This window comes from Meriones unguiculatus, chromosome 1 (assembly GCF_030254825.1).
Source record: "Meriones unguiculatus strain TT.TT164.6M chromosome 1, Bangor_MerUng_6.1, whole genome shotgun sequence".
Classification (NCBI taxonomy): domain Eukaryota; kingdom Metazoa; phylum Chordata; class Mammalia; order Rodentia; family Muridae; genus Meriones; species Meriones unguiculatus.
In genome coordinates, this window is record NC_083349.1 from 130,863,915 (window position 1) to 130,881,928 (window position 18,014).

The window sequence follows — 18,014 nt, forward strand, 5'->3', positions numbered from 1 at the left end:
AGCCTCAAAACACAACTTGTCTCAAAACAAAAGCAATAAAACAATGGGGAAAATGAATCAATAAATTATGCATGTTCAAAATTCTATTCTTCAGTTGGCAAGATGGTTCTGTGTGTTAGGCACTTGCTACCAAGTCTCACGGCTTGAGTTGGCTCCCTGGAAGCAAGTGGTGGAAGGAGAGAAGGCACTGACCTCGGCACGTGTGCCTCCACACGTGACACAGTGTGCACGCCCATAATGTGTAATAAAAATGATATTATCTGTTTCATATAATACACAAAATCACTGATGGGCTGACTGAAGCTTTAAGTACAAAAATAAAACTTTTAATATAGCTACAAAAAAAAGACAGTCTTTTCAATACATGTGAAAATAGGTTCCTTCAAAATATTGAGTAAAATATGAAGAATCCATGTAAAGTATAAGATTTTAAAAAGTAAACGTTCAGCCCATACTACCAGAGATACAAAAATACAAACAAGAAAACTTACGAGAAAAAGTTATAATCAAAAACTGAAAAGGCTATATCCATGCACAGTGCTTGGTTGGAGAAACAGTCTCAGAAAAGACCCCTGTGCCCAGATATATTTGGTCCTTGTGGAGCTCATGTCCTCTCCATGTCATACTAACTCCCTCTTCTTTCATATGATTCCCTGCACCTTGCCCAAGGCTCAGTTATGAATCTCAGCATCTGCTTTGATACACTGCTAGGTAGAGTCTTTCAGAGGCCCTGTAGGTAGGCTCCTGTCCTGTTACTTGTTTTCTCCTACTTCCAATGTCCATCCCATTTGTCTTTCTAAGTGAGGATTGATCATCTTACCCCAGGTCCTCTTTGCTGTTTAGCTTCTTTAGGTGTACAGATTTTAGTATGTTTATCCTATCTTATAGGTCTAGTATCCACTTATAAGTATATACCATGTGTGTCTTTCTGCTTCTGGGATACCTCACTCAGGATGATCTTGTTTTTAATTGCTGAGTAGTATTCTATTGTGTAAATGTACCACAATTTCTGTATCCATTCTTCCACTGAGGGACATCTGGGTTGTTTCCAGGTTCTGGTTATTATGAATAAAGCTGCTACAAACATGGTTGAGACCCTGCTCAGATGTAGCCAAAGGTAGTTCAGAGTCCAAGTAGGTTCCCTAGTAAGGGGAACAGGGACTGTCTCTGACATGAACTCAGTGGCTGGCTCTTTGACCTTCCTCCCCCCAAGGGAGGAGCAGCCTTGCTAGGCCACAGAGGAGGACATTGCAGCCAGTCCTGAGGAGACCTGATAAGCTGGGTCAGATGGAAAGGGAGGAGGATCTCCCCTATCAGTGGACTTAGAGAGGGGCAGGGAGGAGATGAGGATGGAGGGTGAGACTGGGAGGAAATGTGGGAGGGGGCTACAGCTGGGATACAAAGTAAATAAACTGTAATTAATATAAAAAATTAAAAATTAATTTAAAAAAACTGAAAAGGCAAGCCCAAGGCTGGGAGGTTTTTTGTTTTTTTTTGTTGTTGTTGTTGTTGTTGTTTTTTCCAACGCATAGTACCAGTGGAATCATTAAGCAGACAAGAATGCAGGCAACAGTAACAGAAGTTTTTTTCAGAGATGACCTACAGAGTCAATGAAAACATAGTCAACATTACTTGTAGTAAGGCAAAAACAGCATTTTACTGTGAGAACCCACTGGAGATGCACACAACTATCAAATCTGTTAAAAATCTGAAGCTCCCCAACAACAGCTTGAAGCAGGAATGCATGCAGTTGCTGAACACAGCACGTGTGATGAGCTGTGCAGGTTTCCACAGAGCCATCATGGTCGGGTGAGGTGCGGTCAACGCTGGGCCTTGCACCCACCTTCCTACTCTCAGGCCGAGATCCTGGGGCAACAGCCCTCAAAAAAAAATTTTTTTTTTTTTTTATCTCAACGTTTCCTTACACTCTTAAAAGTTCTGCTTATCTGGATTATATCCATCAATATTTTTCGTAACAGGGGTTAAAACTGATGTTTTTTTTATATATATTTAAGCTAATGATAAAAAAATAAATGTTACAAATAAATACTTTAAAATCTGTGTTCTCCAAGGACCAAACATATCTGGGCACAGGGTCTTTTCTGAGATGGACAATCAATCAAAGACCATGAGAGGATAAAACCTAGAACCTCTGCTCAGATGTGACCCGTGATAGCTCAGTAATCAATTGGTTTCCTATAGTAAGGGGAACAAGGACTATTTCTAACAGGAACTCAATGACTGGCTCTTTGACCTCCCCACCTCCCAAGGGAGGAGCAGTACTGTTAGGCCACAGAGGAGGACTTTGCAGCCAGTCCTGAAAATACCTGACAAAAGGGAAAAAGGGAGTCATATGAAAGGGGAGGAGGTCCTCCCCTATCAGTGGACTAGGAAAGGGGCAGGGAGGAGATGAGGGAGGGAGGGTGGGATTGGGGAGGGAATGAGGGATACAGCTGGGATACAGAATTAACAAAATGTAACTAATGAGAAAAATAAAATAAAATAATGTTTAAAATAAAAAAAATCTGTGTTCTCTAAAAGAAGAAAATGTTAATTTTTTTTTTTTTTGTGAGCCTAGTCTTGAATGGCTGAGCTAACTCTCCAGCCCAGAAGCAAATTTTAGTAACCATTAAGAATGACTTTATCTTACATTTTTCCAAATATGGTCTGATAGGATAGATTCTGTATTTAATCTACTGCAATATCAAGACAGAACATGTCCTCAAGAGAACTTCACTGTGTCTTTTGATAGCATAAAAGAAAAAAATAAAAACATTATTTTCATTATTCTAGTTATTCTATGATTCCCTGAATCTGGGAAGAGAGTCTGGGAGTGGGAGAAAAGAGACCTGGAAAAGTCTCCTGATCACACCAGAAACTATCTTTAAAAGCTGGCACAATTGCTTAATAAGCATGTGCACACACACGAGCACACACACACACACTCAAATATCCACAAGAAACTGCCAACATTTACCAGAGCATTTAGTGTTTATTTACACAAGACTACACAACCTAGCAGTTTAAAAAGACTACAGCTACATGAATTAATGTAACCTTTCAAGCACTGTTCTGAAAACAAGCCTGATAATTTATGTAAAAGAGACTCTGCTGAGTGCACAACGCACATAAATTTGGAATATATTGTAACAGCACTATGTCTGACGAGGATACATGCCTCGGTGGGACGAATGCAAACAGTGCATGAGCTGTGCATAGGCATTCCCTCAGAACAGCAGAAAGCCAAAGGCACCAAAATGATAAGAATTGTGGTGATGATAAATGATAAAAGGGTGGGGATACGTTTTGTGAATGTTATTTAATACTTTTATTTCTCTTAGTGTACTGTAGGTGTGTCATAATTTAAAAAGGGGGGGAACCTTAATTTTCTGTGCTACTTCTTTCTTGCAAATAAAAAACTCTCTCACTATGCTCTCGCCTGAGCCCCTCTAGATTAGTTTCCATTGTCTTTTTGTAAAATACTCTTTTTACAACTGAGTTTTTGCTAAAGTTCCAATACTAAGATAACTTTTGAATTCTTTTTAAAGAATTATAAGGTAACTACTGTAAGTCCTAGTATTTCCTAGTGTAACCCTGCTCGCCATCAATTTAGAAATCAATGATCTGGGGCTGGAGCGAAGGCTCAAACTGTTAACGGCTGGGCTCATAGGCAAAAGTATAAAAATCAGACATCCGCATACAACTGGGCCTGTAAGCTACGACCCAGAAGGACCCTCCACCTCCTTCTAAACCATATTAAGATATTAGTGAGCTATAGTTGAGTAAGTATAGAATTAGGCAATCCGGTAACAAACCATGAAGTAATGTTGACTTGGGCAGGTATGCATCTACCCCTCTGCTTCTACAAATATAATAGGAAGAAATGGCAGCAGGATGTAACTGTTGCACAAAGATTTTCCCAATTCATGTATATTTATATTAATTAATAATTTAGATGTACTCCATCTTTACAGTGAGCACCTGCCTACTTTAAACAAAGTAACATCTTAACTCCTCCTATCTACTCTGTCCTATGTTGCTTCAAAATGACTTGTTAAAGCTTAAAACTTAAGCTTGGGATTTACAAACTTATTTTGCTAATGATTTAGCCTGTTTCTCAAAGGAGAGGGTGGTATAAAATGATACTGTAGCTCCTGGCTTTCTTACCATTCTCTGTTTTGAGGGATTAAGGGGGGAACAGAAGTTACCTCAGTTGTAACCCTGAATGTGAAATCTTTACCAGTATCATGACTGGTGCCTGTGTTCTCTGCATTTTGTTGAGCCATCAAGGGTCAGGTTCAAAGATAAAGCAGCGTTGTTTTTAATATAGTGAAACCTAAATCTATGAGACTGAACTGAAGGCAGACTAAAGGTTTTATATTTTGGGAATTATCTTCATATGTTTTGATGTAAATACATCTTTACAGACTAGCATTAGGCATATTATTTACCTGTATCAGAATGCTTCACATTTTTGCAATTACATATCTTTCATATTAGGTGTTTAATATTCAGCTGAAAAAAATTAACCACCCACAACTGGCAAAGTGAAGAGAAAAACTCTGGAATAGAGTTTCCCTGCCCCTCCTGACGCTGGAAATCTGCAAAGCTCCTGTGATTAAGAACAGGTGACACTATCAGTGTCAACAAGGAAACCTGAAATGCCATCTGGTTTTGCTCAAAGGCATGGAAAAGGAAGCAGATTGAGGCTATGGAGAGGGAAGCAGGCTCAGGGTATGAAGAGAGAAACAGGCTCAGGATATTGGGACAAAAGCAGGCTCGGGACATGGAGAAGGAAGCAGGATCGGGACATGGGGAAGGAAGCAGGATCGGTATATGGAGAGATGAGCTGGCTCAGAGCAGGGTTATTATTCTGAGATCTTCTAAGAAACTGCATGATTTTAAAGTTTTGTCTTTCTTCCACTATTGACTGGCATTCTTACAATTTAGTGGGCCCTAGTTAAACACCTATAACAAGATTCTCATTTCTTGCCCAGGAAGGTAGTGCTCTACAAGTCAGGTCAGAGTTCAGGGTACACAGGGGAATACAGATTCACAAGAGGGGATTTTTAGGTAAAGTGAATTGTGCCTTTGCTATAAGACATGGCTTCCCTTTATATTCAACCCTTCTGTGCTAGTGCACACGTGGCTAGCACCATGTTCTGTGGGCCCTTTGTGGTCTAGATGCTTAAACCTGGACACCAGCATGAGTCACAGCAACCCTACGCTAATGGAGCCACAGCGGTAGCATTTACAGCTGTGGTCCTCACAGTGGAGGCTCTGCTCCATGAGGCAGGATAGAAAGCAGTCCTTGAAGGCAAAGGGAGAAGTGAGGACATGTCTACCAAGACTTCCTCCTCTCCAAATCACAGATTGCGCAACACTTTCTCATACACACAATCTATTGGTACACTTATAAAATGCATAAACACATGTTGAGGATATACACTAAAATACATTTTGCTAGTTAAGTCACATAAGACAGTGAGTTTGCAAAATAAACAATATTTCTAAATATATTTCTAAACTATTTTTACTGAGCTTCTGAAATATTTGTTAATGTGGGTGGAACAGATGAAATAATTAGATTGTAAAGGGGGAGAGATCAGTGCAAGGCTGGGCTGTGTGTTTTCAGGGGCAAGAGTAGGAAGCTCATTTCTTGATACGTTTTCTCAACCCTGTGACTTCAGGGAACACCGAGAATGGACCACAGGCACCGCTGAGCAGGATCTGTCCTAGGACCTCAGCCATCAGCTTCAAATCCTGACTCTACCACTTTGGGGAAGATGAAGCAACATATCTCTAAAAAAACCCCTTTGTTTAGCAAGTAGATGTAAGGAGCCCCAGCTATTAAGAATAATTATTAATAAGGAAAAAGACACCATTTAACATTAGCCCTCTACAGTAGTGGGAATGAAATGACTGAGTCATATTTTAAATTAGCTTGACCTTTTGAAAAGATGCGTTCTGGGTCTGCTGGTATTTAACTAAATGGAAGCTTTTTCCCTAAAAGAAAAATCCTTCAAAGTACTCCCATGAACTATTCTGTCTTGGAACAGCTGACATAAACTAAACAATGTCAGACCCAAGCCAAACAGACTCAGGAATAACTGTACACAGCGTATCTTCTTGGCTTCACTTTCATGTGGAATGTGTGTTTATATTTTCATCTTTTGTCTTTTTTTTTAATTAGAAACATTTTTAAACAGCAGCAACTGGAATGATTTTTTTTTTAAAGTTTCCAAACATTTTAAGCCACACATGGTAGAACCTACTGCTGGAACAGTCAGAAAAGCCTCACCAACTGTGTTTATAGCTGATTTTTAAAAATTGCTTTGCTTTCAATTAAACCTTGACCTGAAATTCTTAGCTTCAGTTATTTCCACAAATTATGTAACAAAACCATCTAAGTCATTTTGACTTTCTAACACACAGAATTTGCTCTTGTAAAAAATTATAATGATGATCAAATCACAGTGAGGTTTTACTGTGGGGTTTTGTCATGACAACTAGACAGTATACACAGGACTGAAAAAGGCTAGAACATGACCAAAGCCAGCAATATCCCTGTACTCTGACTTCTTCCCCACTGTCTCTTAAGCATCTGGTGGTCTATTATAGTTTCACTGCAATGAAAAGCAGTCAGAGCAAACAAACCCTCGAAATTCTACAATAACATATACTTCTTTTCTTTAGCCCAGGCTTTTAAACTGTACCCTGCACCCTAAAGGAAAATGAAAAGAATTCATAATTTAGGAATTAATACAAACAACACACAAACTGACAGTTTTATGAACAAGACCAAACTTAAAAGCCTGGACCAGCTGAGCTCAGGTACGGACTTCTACCCCTCACCTGTTTCATCTAAATAATCACAGGCATGCTCCAAGAACAAGTTCTCACGAAGGGTTAATCCATAGATCCAGAGTAAGCTTAACAGAATTATCATGTCTCTTTTTACAGGGAAGAAAGAGATTAAGGAGAGAGGGGAGAAAGGAGCCAGTTCTTGGTAAGCCTTAGCCCTTCACTTTCCACTCCTCCACCTGTTTTTTCTCCTAACAGCTCCTTCCTTCTGGAGCTCTGGCTCTGGACACTGGACAGAGACTCTGCAGACACTTACTTCAATCTCCTGTGCTTCGTCCCTCCCCTCCTCGTGGTGAAGTCCCATCAATCCCCAGCCTCCACTAGGGACCTTCTCTAATGTTACTACTAGTGATAAATGACTTGCTTAAGGGATCATAAATAAACTTCTAATAGACAGATTCAGTGTTCTCCTGATGGTATTTGAAAGGCTGAAAAGGAAACACTTTTTTTTTTAAACACAGCTATAAACAAAATCTTGACAGCTGGAAACTTACTGGAATCCATGGAGTGAGATTTGTAACAATAAATAACCATTCAACATTTACTCCTCTCTCCCGCACCTGAACAGAGCGTGCAGAGCCTCAATGGAAAGCTTGCAACTGTCTTACAGGAAGAAAGCTTGGTTTTAACAGCGCAGGTCAGGAAGCACCTCAAGCCTCCACTGTCAGGGCCCTGCCTCAGTTTCTCACATGCCCGACTGACTTTCCTTCCCTTATTTCTCCCACTCTCAGCCCCAATAGAGCTGTTTGTCTCCGCTGACTGCCTTCTGCCAAAGCACAGTTGTAGGTGGATGACAGAAGACAGGGGACTACTTCAAGGCCATTTGTGATCCAACTTTCAACCCCTAAAAGCCACTTAATACTTGTAACTGAAATGAATTCCGTATTTTTTAACTGTTCTACTGTGAACATCACAAGTCTTCTGTAATACTTCCTCTGGATTACACTCATAACTAAAACAATGCCTTCGATATTTTAGGGATCGGCATAAGAGATGTAATCCATTTCAGGATTTAAAGCTATAGCATAAATCTCTAACTGCAGAAGACCACACAGTCTCATTAACTACAAACTTAGCCACAAACTGTAAGCTAAAGGGTACAACATTTATGACTGTGTGACGTAGCTTTGCATTAAATCCCAAAGGGAGCTAAGTCCCCCCAAACGTCCACCTCACCAGCTTCCAAAGAAAACAATGATATGTTGTTAACTCTGCAACAGTTCCTATCAGCCGAGTCATTCGACATATAGTCAGCGCTTGCTGTACACACTGACCGAAGAGCCTCACAAATATGAATTCACTTATCCATCTCATGTGGTCCAGACCGTCAGAGCTGTAGCACACCAACTTGCTGACCAGCATGGCGCTTCTCCAGAAACACCCAAGTTCAAAGTTACTACCAAAATATAAACTTTATGGGTTTTCTCAAACCGACTAAACATATCTGAAAATCTTCAAATATATGAAGAGGCCCTCTTTTAGGGGGCTGGAGAGATGGCAAAATGGTTTAATGCACTTGTTGCTTTTGTAGAGGGCCTGGGTTCAGTTCCCAGCACCCACATGGTAGCTCAAAATAGCCCACAACTCCAGGTTCAGGGAATCCTATACCTCCTGACATCTGATGGACTAGACACATATGTGGTGCACATATATGTACATGTAGGCAAAACATTCATACACCTAAAATAAAAGTTAATCTAACATAATCTTAAAAGGCTCTTATAGTTTGTTTCAGTCGTACAAAACAACTGGAAAGCCAAACATACGTCTTTTGACATGTGTTGCTGGCTACACATCAGGAGGCAAGAACTGCCAACTAGCTACTTCCTCTCATATCCTCTAGTGGCCATATGGTGCCCAAGGTTCTTAGGGAAGGGTACAGGGCAGGTGGCACGGCGTGCACACCTGGAATCCCGGCACTTAGGAGGCAGAGATGGCTGAGTTCAAGGCCAGCCTGACTGACATAGGTAGTTCCCGGCCAGCCTGGCTGACATAGGTAGTTCCCAGCCAGCCAGAGCCAGCCCCGTAGCCAACCCACACAGGGATTCCTTAGAGTCACCGTGAACTCAACAGGTAGAAGGAGCCAGCTGAGAGCATTTCCGCATGTTCTTGTGAGGCCAGCACACTGCCCTTTCCTGCTGTCACCATCTGGCTTAAGGGAAATCCCAAGAGCCATTTCAGATGAGCTTCCAGTTCATACACGTTACAGTGAAGCTTCTTAGCCCTCACACGTGTCAGAAGCAAAGAACATTCACTCAAAACTGCACGAGAGGATTTCTTCAGACACACGGATACTTTTTCCTCCTCGTTAACCATTTCTTCTCATGACAACCTTATTCTCTGAATTCACACCATGACCACAAGCTCTAACTTCCCAATTTCACATGATCTTAAAGACTCAAAGAGCTCTACCCCTCACTGCTAAGGTAGTTGGTAACTGAGAGTCAGGGAGAGGGCTGCAGTTGCTGACCTCACCAGGCCCCAGTGGATAGTGCTCCCATAGGGTGATAGGTATGAAAGGGAAATGAGAGAGGTGTGCAGAGTAATTAGAATGCACTATATATTACAGATTACTAAGATGTAACTGTACCTTATGTGTACTCCTTAACCCTTCAAGTTATAAAACTCAAAGTGAGATAAGGTTTTCCAACAAAGACTTCACCTATTTAAGAGGATCAAGTCACAGTTGCTACCTGGGGAGCAAACACACACACAACACGACACGGGGGAGTTGGGAGTGAATGCATGGATGCATACACCATTGATCTTCTTTCTGTATAAGGTTCTACACTTTGGGGCTTGCATATCCATTTTTAATTTCAGTTCTTTCTCCCCCTGTAGCACGGAAGACAAGTTCTGTATCTTGCTTCACCCCATACTGTCTGCTCCACAAGTGACCCTTTGTAATGTGTTCTTTACCATGACGATTATTGAATTACCACTCATTTTACTCCAGTTTAATAGTGATTCCATTATTTTACTCCATTAGTAGGCTCCTGCTTTAGGTACACTACCCTTGCATAGAGACATTTGTGTCAGCAAGAGGCGGGCAAAGTGGACACCAAGCAGCCTCCACTAAAGCTTCTTTCTAGCTTCTGGGACTTTCCCTAGAGAGAGTCACCATAAGCTACCAGCATTCTATCACCTAAGGTTGCCTGAAAGCCAGGATCAGGAGACAGCCACAAGAAAAAAAAAAAAAAAGTAATTACAAGAACAAGTAAGATTACAAAGGAACTCTATCGACAAAGAAAAGAATCCACGGGAAAGGCAGTAGGAAGTAAAGGCCACCCTAACCCCCTGGCACCATCTATGGCCACAGCACTGCAATAACAGATCAGACCACTTTTCCCCGTAACTACAAGTATCTGGCTTTCTAATTAAACTACCACATTATAGGAGGTCAAGGTCAAAGGCTTGATCGTTAGAGGTAGCTGTTTCACAGTCAAGAACTTGCCTTTTAACCTCAAGCTATTATAACACCATCACTTACACAAAAGTGATTCATGACAGAAGGCAAGACCCAACAATGCAAACCCATTACCAGGACTGGAAAAAACCTGGGACACCTAGCCTGTGAGTCAACCCACGGAACAAATTTCACTTAAGAACTTCCTGATGATCTGGGCCTCAAGGTCAGACAGACAGATGTAAAAAAACCAACCAGGTTCTGCTACTGTGAGTTCTGCATATAACCTTAAACAAGTTAATTTTCCAAAACCTTAAAGAAAATACACTAAGTATCAAGGGGAGTATGACAGAAGGGGCCAGCACGGGTTAAGTTGGCAGAAGCCCCTTCTGGAGGTAATCTGGAAGGCAAGAGCACAGGGATGAAGTCAGGCCTACTTGTGCCTGCTCTGGTTCTGCAGCATACTGGCCATGAAACACAGAATAAGTGACAGAGTCACTAGGATCACGGAGCAGGGACCTAGCACACCACCAATGTCAACAAATGGCAGCCTTTCTCTAACCATTAATGAGACACATTTGGTTCATCATGATCATCATGACCCATTGACTAATGTTTTTCAAAGTATGGCCAGGGCACTGTGGGTATCAGAAAAATAAATAAATAAATAAATAAAAAGGGAGATGTCTGTTGACCAAAAAAGGAGAAGAAAAAAATATAAAGGAAGGGAAAAAAAAAAAAAACAACTATGTCCCACCTATTCATAAACTCCCTCTAAGAAGGGTACTAGATCATCTTATTTTCTGACTCAAACATCAGTCATTGATCCTGCAACCTAGGCTGCGCCACAGGGACTGCTGTCATCCAGCACTTTCTCTTCCTCTGCTGTGCCAGGGGAAGTACCCAGTGTCTGCTGGGTTTTCTTCAGCATTCTCCTAGACACAGACATAACCCTAGGAGGCTTGTGGGGTTTGGGCTAATTTCACAAATCACCAGTGCATGCACGTGTGTGTGTGTGTGTGTGTGTGTGTGTGACCCTTTGAGGTAAATCATGGCCTTGTCCAATTCAAGCTCCAGAGAGTGTACTTGATTAAAGGGCTGTTTAAACAAACAAACAAAACACACACACCAAAAATTTACAATGATCCAGATGAAAAGATGCCCACAAAGTCTGAAAGCGCCATTCACAAAAAAATGTCTGTCAAGCATTTTGTAGCCTCTAATTGTTTTTAGCCTGATTCTCGATGCAATTTACTTGTTACAGAATGAAAGTGTTAGACAGGAAAATATAAAAAACAACTGCCCCCATAGAGATTATACTCATGCCAAAGTTTCGGCTAGGTGCACGTACACAGACAGCCTCTGGATAATGATGTAGCGACAAAAAGTTGTAAAACCCCTGGAGGTGGGGGTGGGGAAGGAATGGTGCAACTAGATAAGTGTTTATCACAATTGACCTTGAGTAATTTTTATAGGAAAGATGACTTGAAGAATATAAAGCTCCATTAAAAAATTCTCCTACTGCTTACAAAACCTCTTCTTTGTTTCACTGTGCAGGAGACACATTCTTGCAATTAAACCATTGCAAAGTGCTTCAGGAGAATTAGACAAACAGGTTTTAGCTCTGTCAGCACCATGCTCTAAAGAGCACAGAGGTTCTTGATCAAGCCTCCCAGCTTCTTCTTGCCTTCCATCTAGGACACTGGTCCCTTTTTCCTTTGTGTATTCCTTGCCTGTGTGTGCATCCTTGCGTCACAGACACACAGACACACAGTCACACACACACAGACACACGTACGTGTGCACACAAGTATCCGATGCCACTGTCTCTTTTATACTATCTATATAAAATGTCTCTGTTCTCCTTCCTAGCAGGACAAGCATTTGCTTTAGTGGGAGGGGGGCAACTAAAACTATGATTAGCCTGTCCTCAAAAAGCACCCAAATGTCCCAAATTAAGAATTTAAATAGCAATCTTCCCTTTCACATTCACAGGGCACTAATGTCCAGGGTTTCAGTGTTTCACACAAGCTAAGAAGGCATTAATTTTATCACCCATGTAACATGTAATTAATTCTGCAAAGAAATGAAAATCTTCCTAGGAAGGGACACAAGGGAATGAAATAAACAGCACTTAAGTGTTTTCATTGTATGAAATGCACTGTGGACACACAAATCACCAGCAGTATAAATAAATAAAAGCTGCATGCGTGCTTGCCTTACACCACAAAGAAAAACACTGGTGCCTTTGCACATCATGGTATTTTAGCCGGGGTTCCTGGAAAACATGTCTTTGGACACACTGTGTAAATACAATTACCTGTAAACATGCGTGTGTATTTGGTGTGTTGTGAAGACGGTGGTAGGCTTAAGAGGTGGGGCTTGCCAAAAGCAGCTATTTAAGAACATTTCTTTTCTCTCCCATTCATTCTTTCTAGCTCCAGCGTCTGGCACGGTCCTTACTCGCTGGCTTTTCATTAAGACAACCGACGTGCTCTTAGAACTTCCCATGGTGTTAGTTTTTTTTTCTCCACACACTTTAAAAAATTCAAAATCATTCAAAATATGCTTTGTATTTTTTTTTTAAGGAAAGAAAATCATTGGCCTAGTTCCTCCTACCAAAGACCCCCTAGACATCAGGCTAAATATGATCCTTTGTTATGCGTCCAAAAATATCTCCACCACATGGTATTGGAAAACTGGAAAATAATAAATTATTCGTATTCCAAGAATGTCACAGCTATTATCATTAATTTGCCTCCGAGAGTCCGATTTCACACTCTTCAGTCCTACATCCTTTCTTCCTCGAACACTCCATTAATAAATTTAAGGGCTGAAGGGAGGACGGCGAGCGCCCTTCATGCACAATGGTACTCTCCGAGCCCAAGACGTCTCCAACCACGGGAAAGTTAACCATCCAGCAAGGTAAGACGCCCACCCCAAACCGCCCCAGGAAGAGAGGTGACAGAGGGGGGCCGCGGGAGCGCCACCTCTCATTTCTCCACCTCCAGAGAAAGGGAGGGCATGACAAGAAAGCGGAGTAGGAAGGTGGGCGAGTGGGAGCGCCCGAAATGGGTGCTGAGGGGGTGGGCGGAATGGGAAGGTGAAGAGCGCGGGGAAGATGGGGAGCTCAACCCAGGGTTCAAGACCTAGGATGGGCAGAGAGTGCGGCGGACGCGGCAGCCGGGGCTCAGGGCGCGAGGGGGCCGGTCCTCACCGTTGAACGCCCCTGCTTCCGCGGCCTCCTCCTCCTCGCCGTTCTCCGAGTCGGAGCGCATGGGCTCCTCCGCGAAGTTGACACCCTTGCTGGGAGTGCCGCCCCCGGCGGCTGCGCCCGCGTCCCCCCAGGTCCTGCCCTCATGGCCGAAGCGCGCGGCGCCCTTGCGCTCGTTCTCCTGCTGCAGCCGCGTGAAGTGCTGCAGCGCGAACTCCAGCAGGTCGGCGGGCTGGTGCCTCAGCACCTCCACCGTGAAGCCCTGCAGCAGCTCCGTGAGCCCCGCGGGGATCTCGATGCTCATCCTGCCGGTGTGCACGCCGGGGCGCCCGGGCGCCGCCCTCGCCCCCTCTATCCGCGGTCCGGTCTCGGGCTGCGCGGCCCCCAAGCGAGCGCCCCGGGCGCTACGGGCTGAGAGCGCGGCGCACTGGGCCCCCGGCGCGGCTGCTCCGTGCGGCAGCGGCGGCGGCAGCGGCAGAGCGAGCGCAGCCCGGGGAGGGTTGGCAGCATCTCCTGCTCCTCCCGCTCCTTCTCCTGCCGCCGCCGCCCCGCCCCCTGCCCGGCGCCCCGCCCCCGCCCGCGCGCCCACGTGATCCCCGGAAACCATGGCAACTCGGAGGGCGGGTGCAGTGCCGCCTCTCAAGTGGCCTCCGGGTGGAGGCGGAGGGATCCTGGGGCGCGGGGCCGAGGCCGCGCGCTCCACCTGAGCTCCCAGGCCGATCCCACGCGTCACTCTGCCCCTAGCCCAGCCGGAGTTGGTGCGCGCAGTTTGTTCTGAAACTTCAGCCTCCGCCTTGGTGGTGGCCTTTTCTTTTCCTAGAATCCAACCGCAAGGGAAATGTGCGTGATGCCTTTTGTTAAAGTCACACAGCTGTAAAGAAGTCTTGCCTCTGGTTTGTGACAACGTCCTTTTTCTTTCACTAGGCTTTATTCCTCCTTGTAGCCTCCTGCCTGTGATGGTTTGTCTTACAGATGCCCTGCCAAGCTGCGCTTGGTGCATTTCCTACCGGTTGCTGAAACAAAGGCAGCATTTATTGTGAAGCACTTAGCAAAGTTAGTTGATATCCTTCAAACAGGATACAGGGTAGTCAGCACAGATGGTCGGACAGCAAGGGCTGTGCTGACCGATTAGCCTCTTACTGCTTATTTTTAAAAACCTCCCCTGACACTTTGAGTCATTTCAATTAAGTCTCCAAAATTCGCATATAGCAATATAAAGAAAAATAGAACTACACATTTGTGCTTTCTGGAGTAAGCCCTGGTCTTTAAAACGAGAATTTTGAAGCTGAAAATAATTATCTTTTGCCAAATTAAACTCTGTTTAAATACATATTCTTCAATTTTTACAAGGCTTATTTTATTGCGAAGCAGTCCAAGTGCAAGCTCTCTTGGCTGTTCTTTAGTTTTAGCTTATTGCCTTAGTTTTTCTCATTTACCTTTCTGCCCCCACACAAGATAAAATACTTGACTCAGGAAACACCGATCATAAATACCACTTTGTTTTATTTATACTTAAAAAATGCATCTCACCCATTTGTTTACAAGGCTTCTATTTTTTCCCATAAGAGAATGCGTTTCTTAACCTCATAATAATAATGCTGGTGTGTGTGTGTGTGTGTGTGTGTGTGTGTGTTTAACAACATGCTTATAAATTGTAATTGTGGCGTGTGTAAGATATAAACTCTTCAAAAATGTTGCGATACTCACATGTTGGCCATTTGGAAGACAATCTTAGTCAAGCTCTCCACAATATAAACACGATTACATTTCACAGGCCCAGCATTCTAAGATGGATTTCTATCATCCTTCTTATGATGATGCTTGCACTAACTAAGATTACCATTGCTCGTGTGCAGCAGAAAGCACAAGCTAGCTATACTAGTTAAAACAAGATGGGATTTCATTTCTCTGTCTTGTAAAGCAGGCTAGTGAAGGCCTTTGTGGTGCTCAGTGGTCACTGAGAATCCGTGCTCCTTCAGGCTCATTGCTCTGTAGTTCTGTAATTCTCCACCTCCCGTCATTCCATCTCAGTCAGCTAGGAGAAAAGAGGCAAAGAGAGGGGAACATCCGCTCCCACAGCAAACACTTCTCCTGTTTTCATTTGGCTAGAACTTACTGGCCATGCAAATATCACCTTCTGAAAGAGAAAGTAATGGTACCTAACAAGCCCACGTGCTTTTCCAAAGTGCAGCTTTGCCAGTCCTAACCCAGGTGTGGAACATGAGTGGGGCTGTGACTGCTTTGGCCAGTGGTGCATTTAGAAGTCACTCTAGCCCTGTGGTGGGTGGCTGACCAATGTTCTGATCCACAGAGCTGGTGAACATTAAAAATAAAGTGGAAGGGGGGTTGTTTTAGCCTTTAAATGTTGGTATCCTTTGTTATGCAGCAACAAATAGCAATTAAATGTTACTGTGGGAAACTTGGGGAATATACTCTTTGTTTTGAGCAGCTACATGCCAATCAAATACTTAAGAGATGGGGGAAGGGGGAAAACCAAGCCTGGGGACAATTATTAGTCTTGGCCATGATGTTCAGCACCTTTCCCCCAGGACAGAGGAAAGAAGGGACTGTCCTGCAAACACTAGCAAGAGCCCTGTTTGCAGGTATCATCCACCAACGTGTTTCCAACTTATGTGTCTTCTGTGCAGCGAGCTAGATGGCTCTTCAGTTAGTCACAATGCCAGGAGCTCTCATCGCTTCAGAGCTGCAGAAGTGACTCGGGCATGAGATTAGTAATTGGATTAGATGACCTGTTGCCCTCTCATTCCAGGAGGTTTCCAAGAGCATAATATTAAGAGCAGCTATGCTGGGTTTAAGCTGTCTCTGCAGCCAGCACTCTGACAATTTGTGTTTGCATCAATTCAGTCATCAACTGTGACCTGAAAGACAAAGGCTTCATCCCCGTGTTCCCGTTATGCTACACTAGGACGGTTCTCAGAACAAATTTTCACTTCTCAAATCATGCTCTGACTTTTAATCACCACCACATAACCTTTGAGATAATGTTTTATGATTTCCTTTGCTTCCATTTTCAAGACACTTGCTCTTGTGCCTTTGAGTGCAATGGCAGAGTCTTAAAGGGACTATTCACTTTAAATCCTTTAAAAGGACATCACTGCTATTGATTCGTTGGTTGTTGATTTACAAGGCAATTTGCAATACTTTCTCAGAGAATCAGACTAGAAGCAGTTGCAAAAGAACTTCAAATGCTCAGCATTGAGGTGCAATGAGAATGCTACCAAATTTATTTCCACATGTAAAAAATTGGGCAGAGATATCAGATTGATTTAATACAAGTGCTAAAACAAGACAGTATCGCCTTTCCTCTGGGGGCAGCCATCAGCTGAGCCAGGATGGGTGCATACAAATACATCCAGGAGCTATGGAGGAAGAAGCAGTCAGACGCGATGCGCTTTCTTCTGAGGGTCCGCTGCTGGCAGTACCCCGAGCTGTCTGTGCTGCACAGGGCTCCCTGCCCCACTCGGCCTGATAAGGCACGAAGGCTGGGATACAAGGCCAAGCAAGGTTATGTTATTTACAGGAATCGTGTCCGCCGTGGTGGCCGCAAACGACCAGTTCTTAAGGGTGCAACTTACGGCAAGCCTGTCCACCATGGTGTTAACCAGCTAAAATTTGCCGGAAGCCTTCAATCTGTTGCTGAGGAGAGAGCTGGACGCCACTGCGGGGCTTTGAGAGTCCTGAATTCTTACTGGGTTGGTGAAGATTCCACATAAAAAATTTTTGAGGTTATCCTCATTGATCCATTCCATAAAGCTATCAGAAGAAATCCTGATACCCAGTGGATCACCAAACCAGTCCACAAACACAGAGAGATGCGTGGTCTGACATCTACTGGCCGCAAGAGCCGTGGCCAAGGAAAGGGCCACAAGTTCCACCACACTATTGGTGGCTCTCGCCGTGCAGTCTGGAGAAGGCACAACACTCTCCAGCTCCACCGTTACCACTAATACACGTAACGTTTGTAAAATTCATACCCAATAAACAATTTAGGACAGTCAAAAAAACAAAACAAAACAAAACAAAAAAACAAGACAGTATCAAGAACAAGCCAATAGTTTGGGCAAGCTTTACAATGCAGAATAATAACTATGGTCAATAAATCATTTAGTATTTCTTACTAATAGTTAGGGTGTATCTTGAGCGAGTCATTCTGGTACAAGAAACAAATATGCACTCATAGAAAAAGGAAAGAAGAAATGAAAAATATGCACATGGGAAACATGCTTGCCCAAGGCGCTGGTTTTCTACACCTTCAGCATTTCACCAATGACTGTGGTTTTGTTATGTCTATTAAGGTTCTCAAGAAATCAAATTCAACTAGATGGTCTTGGCTATCCTGTAGATTGCCTGAGCTTGACTGAGGGGGTCCAGTAACTGGGATGTGGGATGAAGATCTGACAACACATACTTGACAAAGCCTGCCTTGTCTACTAAGAAAAATCTTACCTATTTGTATTATAAGTGGTATAGACAATTCACAGCACGTCTGCCAAAAGATAGTGACCCTGT

At 43.3% G+C, this 18,014-nt stretch overlaps 1 protein-coding gene and 1 pseudogene across 2 annotated transcripts in view; one reads left to right on the top strand and one right to left on the bottom strand.

Moving 5' to 3' along the window:
* The window catches only part of Prkar2b (protein kinase cAMP-dependent type II regulatory subunit beta), a 105,820-nt gene extending 91,791 nt beyond the window's left edge, over window positions 1–14,029 (bottom strand). For both annotated transcript variants that reach the window (XM_060366832.1, XM_060366828.1), the window contains exon 1: window positions 13,488–14,029. In XM_060366832.1, coding sequence (XP_060222815.1) covers window positions 13,488–13,788 — 301 coding nt within the window. In that variant the 5' untranslated portion in view covers window positions 13,789–14,029. The remainder of the gene's footprint in view (window positions 1–13,487) is intronic.
* A 2,808-nt stretch (window positions 14,030–16,837) lies between these two features.
* Window positions 16,838–17,452, top strand: LOC110549435 (large ribosomal subunit protein eL15-like; annotated as a pseudogene).
* The last annotated feature ends 562 nt before the right edge of the window (window positions 17,453–18,014 follow it).